This window comes from Fonsecaea multimorphosa (assembly GCF_000836435.1).
Source record: "Fonsecaea multimorphosa CBS 102226 unplaced genomic scaffold supercont1.14, whole genome shotgun sequence".
Lineage (NCBI taxonomy): Eukaryota > Fungi > Ascomycota > Eurotiomycetes > Chaetothyriales > Herpotrichiellaceae > Fonsecaea > Fonsecaea multimorphosa.
In genome coordinates this window covers 817,701-837,680 of record NW_015971648.1, presented here as the reverse complement: position 1 = coordinate 837,680, position 19,980 = coordinate 817,701, and the positions used below count along the sequence as shown (strand labels likewise).

General features: G+C 52.6%; 10 protein-coding genes across 10 annotated transcripts; 3 read left to right on the top strand and 7 right to left on the bottom strand.

Moving 5' to 3' along the window:
- Positions 1-711: 711 nt before the first annotated feature.
- On the top strand, positions 712-2,772 carry Z520_07348 (uncharacterized protein; the record flags this gene model as incomplete). Its single annotated transcript, XM_016777846.1, has 1 exon — positions 712-2,772. One exon carries the CDS (start codon positions 712-714, stop codon positions 2,770-2,772), a length of 2,061 nt encoding a protein of 686 aa, XP_016631356.1.
- Positions 2,773-3,469: 697 nt separating this feature from the next.
- On the bottom strand, positions 3,470-4,735 carry Z520_07347 (uncharacterized protein; the record flags this gene model as incomplete). The annotated part of the gene is made up of 2 exons (XM_016777845.1): positions 3,470-4,435; positions 4,493-4,735. 2 exons carry the CDS (start codon positions 4,733-4,735, stop codon positions 3,470-3,472), a joined length of 1,209 nt encoding a protein of 402 aa, XP_016631355.1.
- Positions 4,736-6,327: 1,592 nt separating this feature from the next.
- Z520_07346 (uncharacterized protein) lies at positions 6,328-7,479 on the bottom strand (the record flags this gene model as incomplete). The annotated part of the gene is made up of 1 exon (XM_016777844.1): positions 6,328-7,479. One exon carries the CDS (start codon positions 7,477-7,479, stop codon positions 6,328-6,330), a length of 1,152 nt encoding a protein of 383 aa, XP_016631354.1.
- Positions 7,480-7,890: 411 nt separating this feature from the next.
- Z520_07345 (uncharacterized protein) lies at positions 7,891-8,869 on the bottom strand (the record flags this gene model as incomplete). The annotated part of the gene is made up of 2 exons (XM_016777843.1): positions 7,891-8,039; positions 8,098-8,869. 2 exons carry the CDS (start codon positions 8,867-8,869, stop codon positions 7,891-7,893), a joined length of 921 nt encoding a protein of 306 aa, XP_016631353.1.
- Positions 8,870-9,147: 278 nt separating this feature from the next.
- Z520_07344 (uncharacterized protein) lies at positions 9,148-11,622 on the bottom strand (the record flags this gene model as incomplete). The annotated part of the gene is made up of 1 exon (XM_016777842.1): positions 9,148-11,622. The coding sequence occupies one exon, from the start codon at positions 11,620-11,622 to the stop codon at positions 9,148-9,150; it is 2,475 nt and encodes an 824-aa protein (XP_016631352.1).
- A 341-nt stretch (positions 11,623-11,963) lies between these two features.
- Z520_07343 (uncharacterized protein) lies at positions 11,964-12,293 on the top strand (the record flags this gene model as incomplete). Its single annotated transcript, XM_016777841.1, has 1 exon — positions 11,964-12,293. The coding sequence occupies one exon, from the start codon at positions 11,964-11,966 to the stop codon at positions 12,291-12,293; it is 330 nt and encodes a 109-aa protein (XP_016631351.1).
- A 172-nt stretch (positions 12,294-12,465) lies between these two features.
- Z520_07342 (uncharacterized protein) lies at positions 12,466-15,456 on the bottom strand (the record flags this gene model as incomplete). Its single annotated transcript, XM_016777840.1, has 1 exon — positions 12,466-15,456. The coding sequence occupies one exon, from the start codon at positions 15,454-15,456 to the stop codon at positions 12,466-12,468; it is 2,991 nt and encodes a 996-aa protein (XP_016631350.1).
- Positions 15,457-16,010: 554 nt separating this feature from the next.
- On the bottom strand, positions 16,011-16,418 carry Z520_07341 (uncharacterized protein; the record flags this gene model as incomplete). Its single annotated transcript, XM_016777839.1, has 1 exon — positions 16,011-16,418. One exon carries the CDS (start codon positions 16,416-16,418, stop codon positions 16,011-16,013), a length of 408 nt encoding a protein of 135 aa, XP_016631349.1.
- Positions 16,419-16,835: 417 nt separating this feature from the next.
- On the bottom strand, positions 16,836-17,658 carry Z520_07340 (methylthioribulose-1-phosphate dehydratase; the record flags this gene model as incomplete). The annotated part of the gene is made up of 3 exons (XM_016777838.1): positions 16,836-16,953; positions 17,003-17,504; positions 17,562-17,658. 3 exons carry the CDS (start codon positions 17,656-17,658, stop codon positions 16,836-16,838), a joined length of 717 nt encoding a protein of 238 aa, XP_016631348.1.
- A 394-nt stretch (positions 17,659-18,052) lies between these two features.
- Z520_07339 (uncharacterized protein) lies at positions 18,053-19,921 on the top strand (the record flags this gene model as incomplete). The annotated part of the gene is made up of 4 exons (XM_016777837.1): positions 18,053-18,172; positions 18,226-18,639; positions 18,688-19,341; positions 19,394-19,921. The coding sequence occupies 4 exons, from the start codon at positions 18,053-18,055 to the stop codon at positions 19,919-19,921; spliced, it is 1,716 nt and encodes a 571-aa protein (XP_016631347.1).
- Positions 19,922-19,980: the final 59 nt, after the last annotated feature.

The following is a 19,980-nucleotide window of genomic DNA, read 5'->3' as shown; positions in this document are numbered from 1 at the left end:
AGACGGTCGGCACATTAATGAGTGCAGCGAATACCCTTCTCAACTTAGATTAAGCACATCACCCTGTGGTTTTAGGTATCTACCTAGGTCCCTAGGGTATGTACGGAGTACATAGGGCCTCTCAGCCTCTTTCACATGTTCGATGCCTTGTCACCTGACGGTCAAACTTTCACATGCACTTCGGCCCGCGATGTGGCTTTGCGGTTTCCGCATCCTCGCTCGCCGTTTCTGGTACCTGAGCATGCACGGCATGCCACTGCCACCCGGACTTCGGGCCTACAACGTCAGAGGAGTCCTGTTCGCAATAATGGTCACAGGCTCTACGTTTCTCGTCAGCTGGTGGCCTTCTATGCTTTTGCCTCCAGTAGTGTTCATCTGTGTTGCTTTTTCCACTCTCGTTCTGACTGCGGACAAAGCTCAGATCTGTCCGTGCTTTGGAATGGCGCCGTCTTGTTCTGGCATTCCCTGACAATCCTCCGTACGAACACCCGTTTTGAATCTATCATTGAGGTCTTTGGAACCCAGTGAATACCAAGTATGATAGGTCTGCTTCTGAACCTCCCGTGTCCTGGAATCCTTGTGCTGATTAGAGAGGGCAGATCATGTGCTGGGCCGGCCGTCCTCTCAGTTCCGCAAAGTCCAGGTCTTTGCAGTTGTGTCATTCTGGTCACTCTACCTTCTGAGGTAATCTCTCTTCTCTGATCTGGTAGGATGCTTGCTTATGACTTGATAAGAGGCGACAAACATGGCCCTCCCCTCATCCGATCCATCTCCCAACGCCTCTCGAAACGGTTCACGGTCTGGCAATCTGTTGTCCTGACTTTTCTCTGGCTCTACATTTGCCGAAACTTTGCGAAGATCGTTGGCCTCGAATCCCCCGAACCCCTTGCAAATCTGTACAGCAGAGCATACTTTCGGGCAACATGGATTACCACAGCTCTGGACGCTGGTTTTTGGAGCGCCATGCGCATCAGAAACAAGACCATCAGGGATCTATGCTCAATCATATTCTCGGTGTATTATCTCTTTGCGGCAGAACAGGCGGATGAAAAAGTACGCAAAGTTCGCGCCGTTCTGACGGTCGATCATCTACGAGTCGCATGGAACAAACCAACCACACCTTATCTGAAGTTCTTCACGGCGTTAATGCGGCCTCGTTTTACCAAGTACAAGCCGCGGCGGATTCGAATTCCTCGCCCGAAGCAGTCGCATTACAAAGAACCCGTCGTTGCCTGGATGTACTTCGACGGCTCCCTGGCCGAGCTGGAGAAGCAGGAGAATGTGGTTCTAGACATCCCAGGTGGAGGCTTCGTTGCCATGGATCCAAGGACAAGTGATGACAAACTGCTTGCCTTGGCCGGAAGAACAGGACTGCCAATTCTCAGTCTCGACTACCGCAAGGCGCCCGAATATCCTTACCCGTACGCACTGAACGAGTGCTTCGACGTCTACACCCAAATCGTGGCAACTCGGGGTCGGTGTATTGGTATGAAACCGGACTCGTGCCCCAGAATCGTGATCACGGGCGACAGCGCAGGTGGGAATCTGGCATGTGGCACGACTTTGATGGTCATCCAATCGAATCAGAGCAGCACATCTCGAGGAATCCTGCCGTCCCCGGCCGGGCTCGTTCTCCTGTACCCGGCGTTGGACTTCAATATTGGCAGCTGGATGACAGATGACCAAATGGCGCTGATTCGCAACCCGCGAACCGCGAAGAAATACGAACGGTTCATCAAGCGCAAGAGTGAGGACATCGATCGCCGATATACCCCGACAACTCCAAGACCCCTGAGCGACGATGAGGAAGATCCCAGTCACGATTTCTTCGCACCTCGAGTAGAAAGCCCTGGCCAAGAAGAGAAACCCCTTCGCACAAGGAGCACCGACGTCGAAGCACAACAGCAGGCTGTCGCCCTCTCTAAGCCTCAGCCTCTCAAAACAAGACTAGCCGTCTCCAGCATCATCTCCTACTTTGGCGACCGAATCCTCACGCCAGAAATGATGCGTGCAATGATCATCCTCTACGTGGGGCCATATCATCGACCTGACTTTACAACCGATCATTTGCTATGTCCCGCTGTCGCCTCTGAAGGTCTCCTGGCGAAGTTTCCTAAAACATACTTCCTGACCGGCGAACGTGACCCGCTGGTTGATGACACCGTCATCTTCGCCGGCCGACTACGCCAGGCAAAACTTCACCTCTTCCATGAGCGACAAGAGGTCGGCCTCGAGAAATCAACAGCTGAGTTTAATGAGAAGGATCATGTTGAAGTGACCCTCATTCCGGGAATATCTCACGGATTCGTGTCCTTTGTAAGCATCTTCCCCGAGGGTTGGAAGCATGTCTTCCGCTGCGGGAAGTGGATTCAGGATATTTTTGCAATGCCACCTCATCAATTTGAAGGTCCGGCGATCGAAAATAGGTTAAGACAGGGGACATTCACACATGACTCAGGCAGCTCGCTTGAGCTTGCGACGACAACAGAAACAAGGCATCACAAAAGGACACCCACAGGAGAAAGTATGGATGACGATGCACCATTGATCATGTCGAGTCTTGGCTCCGGCAAAGAATCAACACCACCAGCGGCCAGAGCGAATGGAGCCACGAAGGGGGAGAACAATCAGCGACAACAGGAAGACAAGGCAAAGGGCGCGGATAATCTTGGCCGAAGCAAAAGCCTCATAAGTCTCGGCAGTGAGGAGGACCTGCTGAAGCGGAGGATGAAGGGATTGACGGTGGGATTACTGGGGTCTCATGATTCTTGAGACGTCGATTGAGACTGTCACAGCCATCAGAGCCCAAGATTAAGATATACCGTGGCCGAGTAGTCGGTCTTGATCAATTGTTTTAAACAGAGTGTGTGAAGTATAGATCTGTCTCAAACCATTGTTGGCCTAAATTAGTGACCATTTATGATTCGTATTGATCCCAGGTGTTTATTTTCCTTCCCGAGACACTTTGGGCTACATCAAAGATAACACGCTTAGTTCGCCTGCAAGAATTGCCTTCAGACTTTCGTCTCCTCATGCTTTGATCTGATAATAGATACCCGTCAAAAATCGACCCGGCGTAATTATTCCCACGCAGATGCCTTCCCAGAACACATAGCTACATATCTTACAGTACAGCATTTTCTGCTTCTTCTCCCCCGGCCGGCCCGATCGGCTGTCCTATCGCCCATGGCAAGGGGAAAATGATGACGTCGTGCCCCTTCACCCGTACCGTTCCACTCCGCCAGCTTTACTGACGCTTGACCTCCGGATGAAGCCCATTATTCCGTCCCCAGGGGGCGGAGGTGACTGGGGATGGGGCAGAGGCTCCGAAGCTGCCATCTCGTGTACATGCTGCGGGGGCAGCGGCGCGTTGTATATCATGGAGTGGACGGGTGTTCCATTCCTATTGTGTTCAATTAGCGTTTCGTGTTTTTAGATCCGATCCCTTCGATCGGTAGTTGATTCATGCTTACATGCTCTGCGGAACACCGCTACTGTACGCTGGGACTGCATACATCTGACTCGGGCTCGGACTGTGTGGTGAGGCGACATCACTTCCTGGCGCCATCGGGCCAGGACTTAGAGAATCGCTCATCGGCATTGGATACGCGGGATGCAGAGGAGGCGACATTGTGGGATCGTGCGAAGGTACGTATCCAGGCAGGGCTGGAGAGGGTGTCATGCCCACGACGCTGCTATGCATAGACATATGCTTGGTCGGATCGGTCATGTAGGATAGGTGGCTATGCGGGCCTTGTGGATTGTAGGAAACTTGGGTGCCGTGGCCTGTGTTGGGGCGGTCGTCATTTATTTTATTGCCGGACCCGCGAGCGCGAGATTGGCGGCCACAGAGATAGAGGGCGACAGCGGCAGCGAGAGCCACGGCGGCCCCTCCGATGGCAATTCCAGCGATTGCACCACTAGAGAGGCCTGAACTGGAAGACTTATCACTGGAGCCGCTGGTGGCACTGGCTGGGGCAGACCCTGCCGATGAAGCGGTCGGCGACGTACTAGGGGCCGCAGACGACGTGGCACTGAATGGATCCTCGCTCTCATCGGGCCAAGGTTGGCCTGGCAGTAACATGAACTGAGATTCCGACGCCAGATCTTTTTGGTGTTGCAAGGACGTCGTGGCATTGGGATTGATGACTCCCACCATTTGATGGTTAATACACGATCCCGGTGCACCACAATAGTAAAAGATTGGGTTTGTATCGTTGATCACAATGGACCACTGAGGCGGGTCGGGCAATATTGCATCAACGGGATAAAAGCCTGAGAAGAAGCCGACCTTGTCAACGCCCGTGTCCTCGTAAGGAATGCAAGGATATCCATATTCTGCGCGAATAACGGAGTGGTTGGTTGGGTAGAATTGAAACAGGATCGTGTCGCCTGTTTCGGCCAGAGTCACGTCGGGAACAAATGTGAAGCCTCCCTACTCGACGTATCAGTTATAATCCTTGACACAAATCTCTTTTGGAGCGCTCCTTACCAAAGCCACCGCGACCGTGTGGGTTATAGGTCCTTGCGTCGTGCTCGTGGCATTCGTTGAGCTACTAGATTCTGCGCTGGAACTCGTACTCGAGGACGTGACGGCGGGAGCAGCAGTGACTGAATCGGTAGGAGTAGTCGTCGACGAGTCGGTCGCAGAGTCAGTCGCCGTGGCGGTAGTACCACTGTCCTGGGCGCATCCCAGCGCGGCAAGACCGAGGAGAAGAGCAAGAGACCGACGCATTGTGAACCAAAAATGAGTGGAATCGACAAGCAACTGTCGAGGTCAGTGGCCTTTTCTGCGCCGGGGCCGTTGGAACAGGAACAATCGTAATTAACCAAAAACACAACAACGAGCGAACAGAAGGCAAAGCAATGGGCGGGAAGAAAAGAGTGGACGAAGTCAGGAACGTGTTGAACCTAACTTGCAGACATCCCAAGGTAAGAGAGTTCCGGTGTTGTTCTCCCAGACGAGAAAGCTGAACTGTTAGGGACTTGCTGGCTCTCCAGTGGCTAAGCGTGGCAAGCTGACAGGCGAAGCTAGCTCTACAAGCTGCTTGCGCGATGCAGGGAAACTTGCAGCCTCACGCAGGTACCGACAGGCAGCTAGAGGTCCAGCTCGCCTAGCACAGGATAGCGCAGGGCCACAACTGCAAGGCCAGACTCTCCACATGGCATTTCCACGGTTAGGAACAAGGGGAATCTTGCTAAATGGAGTAGTGCCTGAGATAATTCAGCCCTGGCAGATAAGAACTCAGTGCCCGTTCGGTTCCAACTGACAAGGAGAACCTCGCTAATGAGGCCCAGAAGTCTGCTGGAAAAGGCTAGACCCGGTCAGCGGCAGAAACAGCTCTTCCATGGTAACGAATCCAACTGATCCTGCTTGTCGGAGAATTGTAGCATCACGGATGAAAAGATCCATCAGGGCCAGGTACTCGTGCTATTCCTGCGACTCTGTTGTCGCTGTTGCTGACTTGTTCTTGTGCAGGAACTCCAGAGACATCAGCCAACCAAGGTCTACTCGCACGCATAAAGTGTATGAACTTTGGTCGGAACAGCAGGGGAGAAAAGAAAGATGAGAACATCGGAAAGAAACACATTGGGGGCCGGGGGATTCAAGTCAAAGTCCGCTTATTGCGTCCGCGTGCGAACCTCAGAGAGCCACCTTCTCGTACCGGTCAAGCAGCTTCCTAGTCTTCCAATGATATGGAGCTGATCGTGGGGCGAGGGAATGACCCCGAAATTGCAATATGCATGACGAACGCCTCTTCTGCACCACACCGCCCTAACCTCCGCCATGTCGGGCTTTGGTGGCTGGCATGAAATTGCCCACACGAGTACTCGGTAGTGACCAGTCAACCTTCGACTGTCGGAAAGAAGGAAGAAAAAGACCACGCGCTACATTTGAACGCAACACCGAGTAATACGGGGAAATTGAAAAAGAATGGGCCAAAAGCTACGAGTAGAGCACAAACACTCCCGCTTGTGTTGGCATGATGATCTGAGGTATGTACTGAGGACCGAGTACCGTCCTCGATATGCAAGAAGGCATGTCGATGCTTCCTCCTCAGATGAGTAGGCACTGATATGAGGGTTTGCGGACAGGGGTCGTTTTTGTTTTCACTCAAAATAGCAAAGAACGAGCGGACAGGGACCTGTCTTCCAGGATGCAACCCTGCCTAGATACGCCAGACCTTCGAAGACGACCCGAGGATTGCCACCAGCCGTGTCAGTCATTCCACATGATACCTAGTTGCTCATTATTACTTCGTAGAAAAGGTTTCCTCCTCTCTCAAGCTCTTCGCCCTGACCCTGGTCATATCACGCTATGGTCCATTATACCACCTCTCCCAGAATACTCCCGCTCCCTAGCATCGGCGCCCCCCTCGATGCACGCAATTCATTGCTCCTCTGGACAATATCCCTATCAAGAATCCACCACCAGGACTTGAACACCTTTTCGCCGACTTCCCAGTTCATCTCTGAATATGGATTACTGCCGCTTATTCTCACCCCCTCTGCGCTGTCTTCCAGGTCATACACGAAGTCCAGTAGTGCCATTGGCGAGGCTGCCCCTGGAGGTCGAAATTCAGGGGGCTGTGACAATACTTGGATCATTCTGTTGCGTGCCTGCGGCCATGGCAGAAGGTCAATAACTGGGTGGTGTGGGATGGTCATTTGTATCAGTGTCGGTTGCAAATTGCTCGGTAAGTGACTGAATTGTGCCAGGCTTGTGGATGGATCGGCGAACGGCGACGTCGCGGTCAGGGACCATATGATGTCTTGGACTTTCATGCGTCTGGCGATCGCCATACACCCTCGCAGTAAAGTAAGCTCGGCCATCTCCAGGTGCGCTTCATCAGGAAAGGAATATGTCATCTCCTGGTCAAACATCGACTGTGCTTGAGGCGTTGTCTGACCGGTCCCCGGGCTCCCTTGGACTGCTGGGACAGGTGTCAGCGACCAGGTGTCGCTCTTGCTCGAAGATGTATGCTTCGATGATGACAGGGGTGTGCTCGGCAATGAAGGCAATAGTACTGATGTATCCCAGAGAGCCTGCTCCTCGGTAGCCATGCTAGCGAAGGAATATGCGTCGTAGTTTGGAAAGGCATCTGAGAGAGCAGGGAACGATGCCGGTTCCCCCGCCGTCTCGAACGGGTAATCACAAGCACTGTCCTCAAACGATATGTCTGGAGTCTGAAAGGATGGCTGCGATGGTTGACTGCCAGTATCTATCTGTGATCCATCGGCGTTTGCTGATTTGGTAGGGCTCCTCGGCTGAGGACTCTGCTCGTAGAATACGTTGGGATCCCCATTCACGTCTGCTGCTTGTGCTTCGAGCTTTTTGATGTGCTCTTTCCGTCTCTGGCGATATCGTCGTTGGGCAAGCACATTGAGTACCCGTTTCCTTTCGGCCGCGTTTTCCCCGGGCTGCGGTATCGCCAACTTCACTGCTTTGCGCTTGACCTGACCTTTATTTCCGGACATGGCTGTGTACTCCGTGCATAAATCGAAAAGAACGGACGGACTCCAGAGGATGACAACGCCAGATCACAGATATCCTAAGCAAGCAACCTGAAGACGGTGTGATTCATGTGAAGTTCTGGAGGGATCAATAAAACAGCCGCCGAGGACCGCAAAAATAACAGCAAAGCATGTAATTTCTGACTCTTGGATTATATCGGATGCTTCTTCTTCATGATCCTGGAAGATTGTCACCGCCGTCAGCGGTGTCGATTCTGGTTTTAAAGAAGACAACCACCTTTGCCCGAGCTGCAGACCATAACGTTATGGATCGAGAAGCGAGAATACGAGGTTGCTTGCGCGATGTGGGGGCCAACGAGCAATAAGGTATGAGTGGTCGTGCTCTTTGATGGGCCCGATACCCTTCCCCGCTCTTCAGAGTCCGAGTACGAAGGAGAGGATGTCCTCGGTGACCTGATGTGCATGCGTGAGGTACATGCCGTGCGCCGCCTTTTCGTAGATTTTGACTTGGGCTTGCTTTGCGAGCTTCGGAATGAGGTTCGCATGGGCTTCAGCGGGACAACCTGTGCAAAGAGTCATGAGCAACATGGATGATAAGACCGACGATTCGAATGCACTTACCCTGGTCACTGTCTCCGTGGATAACGAGAACTCTCACGTCCTTTCTATCCAGTCTCTTGAGTTCGTCGGTGAAATCTCTATGTGCGATGATTTGGATGCAGATCTCAATAGCGAGAGCGTCGGCTTGTGCAATGATCCATTCGAACCTTTGCAGAACTGCCTCTGGGACCTCGATGCCGATGTTGGAGGGAACGCCAAACACGCCCGGGAGTGCGGTCCTGGTGAAACCTGGGCGGTCCTGGCGGATACCGGTCAAGATGCTATCCCACAACTCTCGAGACGGCGCCATGGGATTTGTGTCTGTCTTCAGCGGGAACGGAAGACTGGGACCCAGCCATATCAGTCCCTGACATTCCTTCTGCAGGTCTTCTCGCATCTGGAGGTAGGCCAAAAGCGATTCTCCGCATCCCATGCTGCTCGCAACGAAGAAGAATTTGCCGACCTTGACATGATCGATCAAGTCAATGGTATCTTGCGCAAAGGTGTCGTAAGTGATGTCCCTACTGCGGCTGGTGTTCCACTCGCTTTTGCCAAAGCCTCTTCGGTCGGATGCAATACACCGAATGCCATACGTCTCGCAGAGTGGTACCATCAAATGCTCGTACATCTGATGGGACATTGGCCACCCATGGATGAAGACGAGCGTTTGGCCACTGTTGCTACAGTCCCTGGCCGGAGTGTCTGTTGGCTGAAAACGGGGGCGGCTTGAGGTAGGTTTATAGTCAACGTAGTGCAAAGCCGTACCATCTAAGCTGGACTGAATAAAGGGCATTTTGTTATGTCGAATGAGGTGACTCGAGTCGATGATCACAAATTTCAAATCCGTGTGCTTGCGAATGTTGGTAGATGGGGAGAGTGAAGCGTTCTACGGTTCATTTTTGTAGTTGGGGGGACGCTGTAGTCCCACAAAGATTCTAACGCATGGATAACGAGAGGCTTGCAGGTCGAGATTGTCGCATTGCGCTATCTCATTCATGTCGTTAAGCACGGCATATCTCCCGCAATCCTACATACTGAGGTATGGATATGCTCCAACACTGACACGCCCGCTCATCCAGCATCGTCGCTCTGCCTGCTCACAGTTCCCTGTCGGGTAGGCGTCGGTGTAGGACTCCCTTCGCGGTCAAGTCCACGTCCCATGGGTCGGACTCTGCTGCCAACAAAGCCTTTTCGATTCCTACCAGTGCGGCCCCGACCTAGCCAGTTCAGTTTTAGTTGCTTGTTGAGTTCCTCCATCTTGTTCTGGGCTTCGTCTCCTGACTGGATCGAACATAATACCGAGAGACACTGCAGCATTCGACCCACGGTTTCTGTGACGTGCGATGATGAACTATCAGTGGGCCTTGCTGCCGGCGGAGAACTAAATGATTGGAAGGCCACATCCTGTGCGGGATTGCTCACCACAGACAGATTGGACGTTGCGCGAGACCGGCCGCCGGACGTCATGCTGCCTAGCAATGTGCTGCTCTGAGAGTTGTAGCTTCCGTACGGCGGCTCAGTGCCTTGTGCTGTCCCGGGTCTGTCACTTCCGCCACTGTTACCACGATTTCTGTTGCCGTTCTCAAATTGCATGATCGATGCGTTGATGCTGTCTAGACTCAGCCGCGAGAAGGTCGACTTGAGCACCTCATAGCGTGGTAGCACAATAGTATCCCGGTAGCTGATGAGCAGAATTCGTCTGACCTCCAGCTCCTCGCCAGCAGCAACCACAAAGTCTGCACCCTCACCGGAGGCCGGTGATGATGACAGCTTGCTCCCACTTTCATGGCTCGGTAGAGCCCCCCAGAATTCCGCGGCCATCTTGGGGCTGGTCAATATGCTGCCCCTCCCCTTAAACTCTTGATCAAGGGGGAGGAAGACAGCTTGCATGAAGGGGAGGATTTTGCCAAACACGTCCATCCATATACCCACCAGCCGGGGTACAAGGCTGTTATCTGCAACGTTGCGCAAGGTGTGATTGAGGCTGAGAAATCCAGTCTTCAAGAGGTCTTCTAGATCCCCTATGACAATACTAGGATCTTTTCTTTGCACGCATCTCTGCACATGAATCGTGACGAGCTTGTTCAGGTCTTCAACTGCTATTCGCACCTCCTCACCTTCGAATGTGACCAATATCTTTGCCCTTAGAAGATCCCAAGCGTCATCTGCGGACATGTTGGAGAGACCAAAATTCGCCCCTGCTTCTTTGATCTCGCTGTACGTGTTGAAATTACTGACTGACTGATTGGTAAAGCTGGTCCCGAGAGAAGGCCATTCCGAGGTGTCGCTTTCTCCTCGGCTATAGACAGGTTCGAGGTTGGCAAAGGCTGCCTGCTGAGCCTTTTCTTCCTTTTTCTTCTCCCGAAGAGCACGCCCTCCATGCCGAAGGTCAAGCCCCGAGACCGATTTGGCAAAGTTAGATGAAGGATTAGGCGACGGAGGAGCAAAGGAATACAGGGACTGTGGGTTGTTGACGTCTACCGGACGCGAATTTGAGTTGGCAGAAGATAATGGAAGGGCAAAGTTCTCATCTTTGTCCTTGAGTTTCAGTTTCTGGCGTAGACCATGGTGCTTGTGGGTCTTGTCTTTCTGCTCCCTTTGTTCTGGAAAAGGTACGATGGTTGACGATGATGGGTTGGCAAGCTGATACAAAGAGGAGGAGTTGGAAGATAGTGACTCTGCCAGGCTTGTGGTCGAGGCGTTCATAACCTTCGACAGACCACTTGGTGCCAACCGGTTTGGAGACGGCAACGGCTTCTCTTTAGCCTCTTTGTCCTTGTCCCTTGACAGCACAATATGCTTCGGTCTAAACCTCTTCAAACCCTTCTTTGACTTTTCCTCCTCCACGAGGGACACTTGGCTAGTTGATGCGAAATTTTTTGGGAATACAACGCTGGCTGCTGTTGCCGCCGCATTGGTGCCTATTAGTCCATTGCGATATTGTTGTTCCGCAGCTGTGGTTGGGGATTGTCCCTCGTGAGAGCCTGCCGAGCCTCTGCTGTTACGCCGCCCTTCCTGTTGGCTCTGCTCTTGGGGAAATGGTACTGTCTGCGATCTCTTGCGGGAATGGTTCGTGGCGTTCAGGTGCTGCATGGCAGCCTGAGCTGCAATCTGAGAGGGGTTGAGGGCAGGCATCCCGGTGTGATCGTGGAGTTGAGACTGGCTTGCCAGGGAGGCTGACGGCATTGAGGGTTCGAAGTAACCCTGTGAGTGCTGTCTCGGGCGGTGCTTTTGCAGTTCGGTAGGAGGGCCTAGATTCTGTTTTGCGCTGCCATCACGAGGCATGTACTGTGCAGACGGCCGGTGGTGAGACTGGAGCGACGCATTGCTTGTATTGTTGTGCGAAACGAATGTAGGTAAATGTTGGTTGTAAGGAGATCTCTTGACGACTGAGAGGCGTGAAGAGCCCGAGGTGTCGCTGCCGCTCGAACTAGGCCGGTTGCTCTGCTTCGAGCCCGCGCGTGACGGGTTAGGCGAAACAGATGAGGCAGAGGCAGGAGGAACTGGTGACCGCAGTCCAGTTCGTCGCTGAGGAGGTGGTTCCATGGCCGCATAGAGCGAGTACGCGGTTCGTCTCGAGGGTTGTGGGAGGGTGTCGTGGAATGGAGTTCACCGGATTAACCGTACAGGAGGCACCGCATGACAAACAAGCACCAGCAACATATCTCGCGCGTTTCGCACGCTTGAGAAGACAAGTTGAGCTCGTCTACAGAAGTCGGAACCCTGGGTCGAGGACGAATGCGCAGATGAAATGATGTTGTTGACGTCGGTGTTGCTGTTGGAGATCCCAGTCCCTCCGACCCCCGCTGTTCCCACCTTCATTTCCATCAAACACGCCCGACCCTTCCAATCTTCCACTGTTAGCAGTCGAACAGCCTTCGCGAACCATGTCCAGCACCTCCAATAATTCCCCTGCGGCTCTCGCTGCCACCTACGACTCGCCTTCTGGCTCGAGGAATTTTGAGTACTCCATATCAACGCCAGAAATCGAGGAGGACGGAAAGCTCAGCGCCGAAGCCAAAACGAAGTATGTGTCCGAACTACGGGCGTCAAGCAAGAAGCTACAGGAGGATATCAACAAATTCCTGACTGAAAAAATGGAGGAAGACAAGAAAAAACCCGGACAAAACAGCGGGAACGGCACAACAAAGGAGAAGTCGAAGGATGAATTGGAAGAGGAGAACTACGGCGAAGAGAATGAGCAGGATGATACATAATAACTGAAGTCGCTCATGGGTATCACAGTCACCGGGCTTATGGATATCACTGCGTTAGACCACCTTGGCTGCATTCTCGCTTTGCTTGCGCACTGCACATCCGAGGTGCACGACGGAATTGCTATCTCGAGCGTCAGCGCACAAAAACAACCGTTGCGAAAAGGGAACAAACTCACTCGGGAAATACACTGATCACACTGCCACCAAGTCGCTTATAGCAGAAACCACACACTCGGTCTTCATCGATCCTCACTTTGCGCCCTCGACCGCCTGAATGGACGCCCTCCCCAAGTAGCAAGGCAGCCTGCACTCGAACGGCGTCCACTTTTCTCAGCCCCGAGACTATCATCGCCTCGTTCATGATAGTATTGGCATTCCGTATCCTTCCACGGAAGTAGAACTCTAGCTCCTTCACCAGCAGGTCTTCAGGGATCAGCTCCAATGTCGAACTAGCTGGTAACCTGGGTCCGTGGCGGGCCATCAACTCAATGGCTGGCCCGAACAGCGCCTGCTCCCCTTTGGGAGGATTCAGGTAGAGATTCAGGAGAATATGATAGATAGATGGTTCCTCATCAACTGGGTCGGTGGTTGAAGGTCTCCGACGAGGAACTGACTTGCTGGAGTATTTGCCGGTTGCCTCGAGATGAGTCTGATTGCAATATTCCTCTGCTTTGCCTGGGTCATGCAGTTTGAAGACATAGATCTCCAGAGCTTGCTTGTGATTTCCCATCTTGCTGAAAACAATGGCCCGAGCTTCATAGAACGTCGGATCATCCCGAGGTAGTAGCCCCAGGGTCTTTGCGGGAGAATACTGATCAGATGTCCTCAACAATGTTAGGAATTTATCCAGGAGCTCGTCTCGGTTCGTTGCGGTGGAGTCTTTCAAGCGTTCAAGGTAGAGCGCGGCCAGCCGCTGATGCAGTTCAGGCGTCAGATCGTCCAGCTCGTCCACCACATGTTCGAGATACCGCAGTGCTAGGTCTATATTGATGTCCTCGAGAAATGCGAGTACTTTCTCCCGTGGAAGTGATTCTGCGTTTTCCGTGTCGCCCAAAAATATCTCCATGGCCATTTCCGGGTCTGTCTCCAGCGGCCACCTAGCAAACTCTAGTATCATGTCAATCAGATCGGGCCCCAGATTCTGAAGGTATGATACCGTTCTTGCAGGCCCATGCAGCTGGGGATCGATATCTTCGGTCTTTTCGGCTTGTCCAAACTTTCGCAGTCTCTCCAGCGCTTGTCTGTGCAGTCTTTTCCCATACAGAAACTCGATCAGATCATTGTAGCGTTCTGTCTCTTCTAGCTTTGCCATCACAACTTCAGGATCGCAGAAATTGGGGATGCGGAAGAGCGATCCGGCGAGCGAGGGCGTGGCATACATATGCGCGCGGAAAAGGGTGGTGTCAACAAGCTTGGCCACGTCCCGTAGCTTGTCGGCAAGATCAACATCATCCAGCGTGGGTAGCCCAAGAAGATGTTCTGTAATCTGCCGGATATCCTCGGATTGGGCGGCAACTTGGACTTCAGATAGACTGCGCACCGTCTGATCCGGGTTGAAGAATCGTTGCAATCGTCGGCGGACATCGGCAAGGAATGCCTGCAGTTCTCGAGCAGCGGTTTTAAGTTCCTTTTCCGAGAGGCCTTCAACCCCTGCACGGTCTGCGGTTTTCACACTCCGTATGCTTCCCGCGTCAGCCTCTGAGGGAACCGTCTTTGTCTTTTTTGTAGGGCTGAAGGCAATATCCGTCTTTTTGAGCGTTGTTCGGGCGCTATCGTCGGCCTTTTGCTCCGCTTCCCTTTCCACGGCACCATCACGTTCCTCATGCGCAAGGTCACCTGCGATGACTGCGGGATATAACTTTATGACACGCTCAGGGGGGGCAGAGACCTCGCCGAACAGGTCAAGTGCGTCTCTGAATCTCTTTTCGTCGAACAGGCGCTGGGCCTTCTGCATCTTGATCTCACGCAACCGCCCAGCTTTGTTTTTGATGAGGGTCTCTTCTATCATCTCCAATAAGCTGACTGCCTCATCTAGTTGACTGCCGTCAACCAAAGAATCAATCTGGGCATCGTAATTCAGCCCTTGCATCCTCCAAACAACACGTTCACTGGCAACCAGAAATCCTTTCCCTTGATGGGCAAGACTGATGTTCGGATTTGGGACCTGAAGCAGGACCGCACCGGGAAGATCAATTGATTGAAGTAAGGTCAGTGTTTGGGGGTTGCGGACTTCCAATACACCTTTTGTAGCATCTTGCAAGGCGAGAAGGTAAGGGTATGAATATCCAACCGCATGAGGAGCCACACGCCACGGAACCTGGCGTCGAGGAAGGGGTTCTCCGTTGCGGTCAGTGAAGAGGGTGTTGACGTCCTTGGCCAGCAGCATTTCGTTTTCTCCGAGACCGGTTGCGAGTGGTGCTGGGACCATCGAACCCATACCGATGTAGCTCATTGTCCCTCCCAGCCTACTGGCCTCTTGGCCAGGGGCACCACCAATACTGCCAGGACCGACAATGTCCTTCACCTGGTGAGACTCAATGTCGACAAGGACATAGTTTGCACTCAGCCCGGCAATAACCTTTGTACCCGTTGCCCAGGTCAAGCATTTGATGCTGTGTGAGAGGGCAACCTCGGCAGCGTCACCGTCAAGCTCTCCATCATGCCATGTCCAAATGAGCAGCCTTCTCTTGACCGCAACTGCCAACCTGCTAACGAGGGTAGGCACACCAGTTGAGGAATCCTTGACAATGTTGCTTGTGGCGGCAAAGGTGCTGGCTCCTTTCGTTTTGGTGAGTTGTTCATTGAGTTCATAGGTGCCTAGGTCATGGATGGAGACAAGGCCGTTGCTCAGAGAGATCAGGATGTTCGCTTCACGGAAAACAGCTAGCTGTTCGATCTTGTATTTTGAAAACTTCTCGTACTCCCGTAGCAGTTCCGAGGGCTTAGGCGTCGCAGTTGGTCCATCGGTCGTGGGCCTGTGCTCTTCATGATCGTTGTCAGAATCAGTGGGACGTGATGGAGGACTTTTGACTCTGTATATGCGGAGGGCGCCGGTGTTAAGGCCAACAAGTAGCTGGTCGCTGTGAGAAAGTATAGACTCGATTTTTGACTTGTCGCGTTGCTTCAGCTCGACTATGGGCTGAGCAGTGAATGCTGAGAGCATGGAGAAACGGTTCACGCGTCCAGTGCAAGACGCTTGTCTCGCAAGTGTGCAGAGAGTAACTGCAGCGTGAGAGGGCAGAGTCGCAGGGAGCCGGGGAAGTCTACTTGCGCGGAGAAAGGAAGCCTCCGATTGGCGGCCGCACAGACCTGGCAACTACGTCATCCACTTGGTCCCACGAGGCTACGGTATAAGGCTGGCGAAAGTCATCGATTTTCCGGTACGGACGCAGATGTTGGATAATATATGATTCGACGTGTCTATACCCACCCTGCTTACGGTCATTGAGAAAAGGGTATCGCCTATGCTAGTGTACCATTGCTAGATTTGCCAAGTGGAGGTGCGAAGAAAAGTCCCGCTGGCGTGCTACATACAAAGTGGAATTTCTTCTGTTACCCTGCCCAGACAAGGGGCAAAAAGCGCGAATATCTGTGGTACCGGGCTTGAATTTTCGGGGACCAAGCAGCGGGGATAGGAAGGACATGTCCGCCGTATGCCTCGATCCTCGGAGAAAAGAGCAACCTCAAAGCGCAAAATAAGGACTGATGCAGTCGTGGTCAGTTGTTGGTTCCCGACACGTTGCTCTTCTGAGAACGTTCGTCTTCCTCTTCTTCAACCAGTCGGAGGGTTTCCTCAATCATGGCCATATCCGCGTCAAGGTTCGCCATGATATCGTCCAAGTCACCCAAACTCTGCACCTCTTTGCTGGTTTTGTCGAGCAGCTTCTGCAAAGAATCGTTCTCTTTGGCCAGGGCTTTTGTCTCCTTCCGCACGTCATCCTCTTGCTTTGTTAGAGCCTTTGCATTGGCGTGGATGTTTTTTGCCCGAGCGTGCAACTCGGCATCAATGCTGGCTCCAACAGCGTTCAGTGAAGCCGTAAATGCATCTTTGGCCTCTTGTGTTCGTTGTGCGGACGATGCTGGCGGCCGTTGCGACTCGGATGCTGCTGACGCTGCCGTAGACATGATCTCGAGATTTGTGTCGAGTTACCTCTGGACCTCAGGGCACAATGTTCGAACGATTGATGGCCCACAGAGTGCGTTGGTTTAAGGTTCGATTTGGCAGCGTTGGATGGATTTACAATTTGGAGAAGAGGTCGGAGACGAACTGGCAAACGATAATCTTCCTTCCAGAGCTTTTAAAACCGTACGAAAATTATCACGCACTTGAACCATCGATATTCTAGTTGACGCCTGCTGCCCATGTAGCCAGATGCGTGGTGTTATTTATGTCATGCACTTCATCGCTATAACCACTAAAGAGCTAATGCCACAAATTCTATCCTCGTAGCGAGTGCACTGGAGGTAGCTTTTAGGGAGATCTCCCGTTGTAAAGATGGACCAACTCAGAAGGTCGGCCAGCCATTACACAGCACCACCCGATCACCCTCTCAGCGTCCATGGCAACCCAAGCTTGTGCATTTCTACAGCGAGCTGGAAGAGATAATCCAAACTCTCGCACTGCGTCTTGGCTTTGGCAACATTGTCGCCCCAGACGTATCTGAAGCGGGATCAGAGTCTGGTTGGTCTCGTTCGGTCGGGGTACTCACATTCCATGTCGTCGCACTAAAACCGCGCATGTGTCCGGGTATAGCTCCATAGCTTTCTCCAAACTCTCCGTCAAATCCTCTTCGAAAGGGGTATTCTCGATGATCGGTATCCTCAGCGTATCATGAAAACCAAGCATGCCTTTCGCCGGACCTTTAGGAATACCTTTGATCTGCTCGATGTCGCTGATTTCGAAACAGGCCTCCTTGCCATGAAGCTTCTCGACGAGCAGAGTAACCAAAACAGCCCATTGTGAGTGCGTGTGAATACAGCAACCGGCACCACGTTCAAACGCGGCCAGAAACAAAGGTGTGCACGCCGATGGTTTTAGATCCAGAGGCTTTCGAATATATTGTCGTGCTGATGGAGGGTACTTTGGAGTCGGGTACGAAAGCACAAAGATGTTCTCAGACCTCATAAGCTCTTTCTGTACACCGGACGGGGCAATGTAAACGTGTTCATCTTTGCGAATGCTTGCGCCGCCTCCAGTTCCAGTGACCCATCCTTGAAAGGGAGTCAGTTTCTACGGCCGAAGCAGACCGCCTACCGTTTACAACCTACCAAGGGAATAGAACTGTTTGCAGAGTCGAGGGATCAAATTCGCCGGGTGATCCGGATCGTCAGATTGGACGAGATGGTCATTCTTTTGATCCGCCATTGAGGTAGTGGTAGAAATAGATATCGTTGGATTGCATTCAAGGGGCCAGGAACCGTGCAAAGAATGAAAAAGAAACCAAATGAAATTTCAATGGGGCCAATCGATGCCGACACGTGATCCCCCGCCTTTTGGGGCTAATTGGTGAATTGTTGTTGCGCAGCAGCAGCGCAGGAGCTTCACCGATCGTGACATTTGAAATCCCCCCTGGTGGAGTCGGTCTCGTAAAGGACACCTTGCTTTGACTCCCCTCGAAGAGAATTGAAATATAACCACGACTAGGAGTGGGACCTTCTGTTTTCAACCTTCACCTCCTCCATTCTCTTCTCTACCCCGTCTGCTTCTTGTACCCCTTGTCTTGTCATTCGTCCCTCAGCCTCAGTGTTTGTGGCCCAGCATGCGGTTCAACGCAGCAATCGCCCCGGCCATCTATGCATCGGCTCTTCTCGCCGGCACAGCATTCGCTCAAGAGGAGGCAGAGACGTCAACGAGTGCTGTCGAACGCCCAACTTTCACTGTGAGTTGGTATTTGTTATCTAATTGTTTGCATTTCGCTAACCTGGCGACCAGCCCACAGATCTGAAGGCGCCCTTCCTAGAACAGTTCACCGACGATTGGGACACAAGATGGACTCCTTCGCATGCTAAAAAGCAAGATTCCAAGAGCGATGAGGATTGGGCATATGTCGGTGAATGGGCGGTCGAAGAACCGACTGTCCTCCCGGGCATTGTCGGCGACAAAGGCTTGGTTGTGAAGAACGCAGCTGCTCACCATGCCATTTCAGCAAAGTTCCCTTCTGTCATCAACAACAAGGGCAAGACTCTTGTCGTTCAATATGAGGTTAAGCTACAGAATGGTCTTGAGTGTGGTGGTGCATATATGAAACTGCTCCGCGAGAACAAGGAGCTGCATGCAGAGGAGTTTTCCAACGCCTCTCCCTATGTGATCATGTTTGGCCCTGACAAGTGCGGAGCTACCAACAAGGTGAGTTCGGCGGCTCGTCCCTCCGTACTACTCTGACGACTGTCCCAGGTCCACTTCATCTTCCAGCATAAGAACCCAAAGACGGGCGAATATGAGGAGAAACACCTGAAGAGTCCGCCTCAAGCCAAGACTGGCAAAGTCACTACCCTCTATACCCTCATCGTCAAGCCGGATAACACTTTCGAGATGCTGATCGACAACAAGTCCGCCAAGAATGGAAGTCTGCTCGAAGATTTCTCTCCTGCAGTCAACCCTGAGAAGGAAATTGACGATCCAAAGGACAAGAAGCCAGAGGATTGGGTGGAACAAGCTCGCATTCCCGATCCAGACGCTGTCAAGCCCGAGGATTGGGATGAGGACCAGCCTTACGAGGTGGTCGACGAGGAGGCTGAGAAACCCGACGACTGGCTCGAGGATGAACCTTCAACGATTCCTGACCCAGAGGCTGAGAAACCAGAAGATTGGGATGACGAAGAAGACGGAGACTGGATCCCTCCTCAAGTGCCCAACCCAAAGTGCGACGAAGTCTCTGGCTGCGGCAAATGGGAACCTCCGATGAAGAAGAACCCTCTCTACAAGGGCAAGTGGACTGCACCATTCATCGATAATCCTGCCTACAAAGGACCATGGGCACCACGCAAGATTCCAAACCCCGATTACTTTGAGGACAAGACTCCTTCCAACTTCGAGCCCATCGGAGCAGTAAGTGCTTACTCGTGATCCATTGAGAGCAGTCGTTAACCATTCCTGCCAGATTGGATTCGAAATCTGGACCATGCAGTCCGACATTACTTTCGACAACATCTATATTGGTCACTCCATTGAAGACGCGGCGGCCTTCCGCGCCGAAACTTACGACGTCAAGCGAGCCATTGAAGACGCCGAGGATGCGAAGAGCAAGCCCACACTCGAAGACCTTCCGAAATCTCCCTCCGACCTTAAATTCATGGACGACCCAGTCACTTTTGTTAAAGAGAAACTCGATCTCTTCATCACCTTGGCCAAGAAGGATCCGGTTGAAGCCATCAAGTTCATGCCCGAGGTTGCAGGTGGAATTGGTGGTGTCTTGGCGCTGTTGATCGCTGTCATCGTCGGTCTCACAAGCATGGGCGGGTCAGCCCCCGTTCCCAGCAAGGAGGATGTCAAGAAGGCTGCGCAGAAGGCGAAGGATACTGCCACCGATGTCAAGGAGAAGGTGCAGGATGCTGCAGCCAGTGGTGCCGAGACGGCGAAGACCGAGGCCAACAAGAGAGTTACTCGATCGAGCGGCAACTCCGAGTAGAATGGTGCTAGAAGGCAACCTCGACCTCTCGACCAGATGATATGCGATTCGACAATATC